The sequence below is a fragment of the Calcarisporiella thermophila genome (assembly GCF_041956535.1).
Source record: "Calcarisporiella thermophila strain CBS 279.70 unplaced genomic scaffold VTP21scaffold_36, whole genome shotgun sequence".
NCBI lineage: Eukaryota > Fungi > Calcarisporiellomycota > Calcarisporiellomycetes > Calcarisporiellales > Calcarisporiellaceae > Calcarisporiella > Calcarisporiella thermophila.
In genome coordinates, this window is record NW_027192226.1 from 1 (window position 1) to 4,816 (window position 4,816).

General features: G+C 35.4%; 1 protein-coding gene across 1 annotated transcript; it reads right to left on the reverse strand.

Moving 5' to 3' along the window:
* Positions 1 to 3,080: 3,080 nt before the first annotated feature.
* VTP21DRAFT_8039 (uncharacterized protein) lies at positions 3,081 to 3,990 on the reverse strand (the record flags this gene model as incomplete). Its single annotated transcript, XM_069398847.1, has 2 exons — positions 3,081 to 3,887; positions 3,958 to 3,990. 2 exons carry the CDS (start codon positions 3,988 to 3,990, stop codon positions 3,081 to 3,083), a joined length of 840 nt encoding a protein of 279 aa, XP_069245902.1.
* Positions 3,991 to 4,816: the final 826 nt, after the last annotated feature.

Below are 4,816 nucleotides of genomic sequence, written 5' to 3' on the forward strand. Positions count from 1 at the left end.
CGAAGTTTTTGGCGTCAACAGTGAGAAATAGGCCAGCTGTGAGAAAATAAAGAATACTTTCCTATTTTTCCGGCTGTGGCCAGATATCAAAATAGTATTTATAAACCACCTAGAGTTCCGATAAAGGCGTATCCTCTCTTTTTTCCACCTTTTTTTCTTCAAAATATTGATAAATTTCAGTAATCTTTGTCATGAATAGTGACGAGATTTCTAAGATTTGGAAAAGAATCACGCAATTGTTAAATTTTTCGATAACCTAGTGCAGAGCTCAACGCCAGATACTCTTTCTGCATTGAATTCATTATTCAAAGGATATGAAGTTTTACTGGCCGAAAGGAACGACAGCCTGGTCGACCAAGGTTTTCAGGCTTTTAGAAGCGGAAACTATTCTGTGGGAGAAGGAATCTCTAACCCAAGGCAAGGCACTGGACCTAAGCTAAATTGGAAAAGTGAACCAGTGCAGATAATTTAGCAGAAATGTACTGTTAACCTATTTTCTCTCCATTTTGTTTCTATTCACTACTATTTTAGGATGAGAAAGATAAAGAAAATTGTATCGAGAAACCAAAGTTTCAATTTAAGAAAACCTATATCAACATAGGCGAACATTTGGGTTTATCGTCAGATCATGTAAGGGTATACCGTATAAGTTGACATTCTAATATTGGGTAGGATGAGTTCATTGGAATGCAGCGGCAAACAAACATATTGACGTTATATCTAAACTCTTTCTAAGGAATTTAATTCGCGAGATGGAATCAATTTGGATGACCAATATGGTTCCCAAGGTCCTCAAAAGGTCACAAAATTAGTGAGGATGGTATTTGGCCTAGCCGGTTGTAGTTTATAACTTATGGTGATACTTATCTATTGTCATTCCCTTCATTATTCCACTTAGTTCAAAAAAGAGTTCAAAGATTTCCCTCATTCTAGAGGAGACTGGGCAATTCGCGAATGGATCAAACAATTATCCATAATAGGCGTAAATTATAATACACATATAGTATATCTTGATGTTGAATTTAATAGAGCATATTGCTTGTAATAGGGTCATACCAAACGGAAAAAGATAAATATAAACACATATTTTCCGTGGAATTAAGCAATGATGCCGAGCACTCAATTTCAAGGAGTACATTAGAGAGTGACAGTGATAAAAGAGATGAAGATGGAGACACGCAAATGCAACCTCTTAGCTCGAACAAAGAGATAAAGAATGGTTCTTATAGTATTGCAATTGAATATCTATGTGGGCAACTAATGGGCTTCTCACTCAATTTATTATTTTATGTTCTAGCTCGAAAATCTGCTAGAGACGCTTTAAACAAGCAACAGTATATTCCAAGAAGAAAGCAATACGAATTACGAGTAACGAGGCAGAGGCAAGAGAGAAGAATCGATAATTAATAGACGCTTCAATCCACTAATTTCATCTCTTGTGAACAGGAGACAGCAAAAGAAATGAAATAGCAGAACCACTACTACTACCAGACAGGGGATTAGAAAGAAGAGAGGACAACGCTGTAAGAAACGCTAGTAGAACAGTATTAATAAAATTTACAATATTGCTTTACCATACTTTCAGATTAATCTGAAATCATTTCAATATCCCCTGATAAAAGTATTCCCAAAAGGGTAATTCGAATCATTGGCACTGGAAAATAGATATAAGGAATGTTGCAAATTTCCGTATCCCTCCCTAGCCATAATTTTCAACCAAATTTCCACAAATTTTTCGGACAATTTTCTACATGCACAATCTTTGTAGGGATTGTCATATTATTCTGTTTACATTTACAGTAAGCTTGAATAGGATATCATTTTTTACAGGATATTTTCATTAAAGCGATTTTTTTCAACCTTTAAAATCTCTACTATTACAATTTTGTCTTCAAATTGTCTTCTGTTGACCATAAGCAAACTAACTGCAGTATTTTATTAATCAACGTAGGTGGCGTATTGCGTGGTGTATTAATTTTACATATGTTAGTTTTAGCTCTTCTTAATCTCTATGCATAAGTGGCTACGTCATCTTTTATTTGATATATATATGTATTCCTGAGATTATAATAAATCTTTCGGAGTTAAATCTTTCTATGCAGATATTATGCATTTGATGGTCACGCTATGCCTACTCTACCTCTAGCTATTCTAAAGAAGACAAAATGAATGCAACTCAAACGCTAAGAGAGCATATATTTGTTAGATCTAGAAACCTGCATTTGAGGTATTTTTATATTCCATAATTTAACTTCAGTCCAATGTAAGCCACAAGCATAATACATAAAAATGATTCACATCAAGAATATTCTTATTCTTGATCTTTTTGCATTTCTATTTTTCCTGCGATTCTGTTATTTATCGATATAACTTTTTTCATTAATCTTAAAAAATCAAGATGTGTTGAATATAAATACTCAAAGCTGGTAGTCAGGTTAAAACATATCCCGAAAGTACTTACCTAAGTTGTCAAACGAGTTTTTTTTTCCAAACTGCCCCTGTTAACTATTCCGAATATCAGCCCTTGGTGATCATATGATTCAAAAGAGTACAAATTTGAAAATCAGTTTAGACTATCGAAAAGACATTATTCCGGAGTAAATTCATCGGAAATATTAGAAAATTGGCAATATTTTCGCTTCAGTTTCATCCACAAACTGCTTCTCTTCAGGAATATAAGGACTGGGTCTCTATACTTTCAAAGTAAACTAAAAACCCGACGAATACTATATAAGCACAAAGTCAATAACACGTAAATAGTATAAATATATATGTATTTATGTTGATACGAAAAAATTTAAATATAATATTCTGCTTAAATTGAACACTCTGGGCACTCAATTCCTCTCTTCTCTCAATTCACTGTTACATTTAAGACAACGTAGTTTGCCGTCAATTGAGTTTGCAGCCGACTCTTTGACTTTTCTCTTGTCTGAGCGACGGGGTATCCAACGGCAAGTCTCATTCGTGCATACCATTTGTGTATACATATATCTATCGAAGGGTAAACAAAAAAAAATATTAGATCACCAAGAGAAGAAGATAATTAGAGAAATAAATATGATCAGATCAGATTATACTTACGCAATTCCATCCTTATTACACAACCTGACTGTTTCATTCCATCCTCTTCGGGTTGGCAATGCATCCAATGACACTCGACAACTTCCACATCTCCCGCCCCCCTCTCCTAGCACTGTACGTTTTCGCCCACGCTTGCACGGCCATTTGAGTGCTTCTTCAATTTCAAAATTTGCCATTTCAATAAATTCTCTCTTTGTCCCATCCGATGACCTCTTCCCTATCCCCTTTCTCGAAAATTCCAATAACGGATCTTGCCGTTCTTCAGTCTCTTCAGATGTCCTTTTAAATCCATTATAACCCATAAATACTTCCACTTTATCTTCCAGCGCCTCGTCAAAATGATAATATTCTAAGGCAGTGGGACATAAGTTTTTTCGCTCTAATTCATTAAAATACACTGGACTATTGGGGGGTGTGAACTCATTAGAGAACCCGTGATACAACTCCTTCCATTTTCTTTTAGGTGCATAGGTAACGATGCTAAATCCTTCGCCTTTCGCCACTCTCCTCTTATCTTTCCATGATCCACTTTGAACACTTAAAGGTAAACCATGCGAGGAATTCTGCAGAGCTTTTGGGCGCATTCCTCTAGTTTGTAATTCACAATTACATGGAGTATAATGATATGTTGTAGTACCAATGCCAGAAGGAGTCAGCTCGGGCTGCAAAGATGATATCTGTGGCTGCATAGGCTGTTGGTCAGTGGAAGATTTGTTTGAATGAGGTTGAATGATAGGGCGGCGTTCAACCGAGTCAACCATCTGACCAGCAGAAGGGACTAGTTGAATGGCTAAAGAGCGATGCTACCAATTAAGAAAATTATAAGTAAAAGGAAAAAATGATAGGTTTTTCAAAATTATGCCATATAATTACCTCAGCCAGAAGATTGGTTTTAATGGTTAGCATTTTATTTTGATATGGGCGAAATGGAGCAGAACCATCGACAGAAGCAGGCCTAGAGAAACGAATACAAATAAATGATAAGTTTAACGAGTAAAATCCGATATAATATAAACCGTGAACACGACGGCTTGTTATGCGAGTCAACATAAGCTAAGAGCTCAGATATTGGAGGAAGCCGTTTCATGTCCCAAATCAACGATATAATAGAGAGTGCGACAAAGTAATGATGCAAATGATTGAGAATAACTATTGATTCCGTGCCCCTGATGGGCTAGTTTTAATACAGAAATCGAAGTGAAAAAAAAAAGAGGGAAAAGGAGAGAGGTATACCGAATAAAAACAAAGGATATATAAATGAAAAAAAAAGTGAGGGAAAAGGGCGAGCTGCGAAATCCGGTATCAAAATTGTCGGTGTGGAGAGAGCCAAAACTAGCAAACTTTATTTTTAAGTTTAGAATACCAGAGTAGTCACGAATTTTCTGGGTAAAATAGCTTTTTGCATTGCAAGTACCCTGTAAAATTTTTGTAGAATTCCGAGTGCTTTTTTTATTGCGCCTATCGTCCCTTCAACCCTTGAAGTATATCGGTAATGCTAACAAAAAATTAAACTTCAAAAATCACTAAGTTTCGTAGTCAATAACGATATCCAAAAATCAGTTCCTTGATAATAAGCGGTAAAATATAATCGTTATTAATGTGCTATCGATTATATCGAACTTGGATATACTTCACTCCGCCTCAGTAAATCCGTTATAATTTAACAACCTTATTGTCAAAATTCGGATTGTTTTTATTTTTCAAATAAACGAGCTTATGCACTTTCAACGTT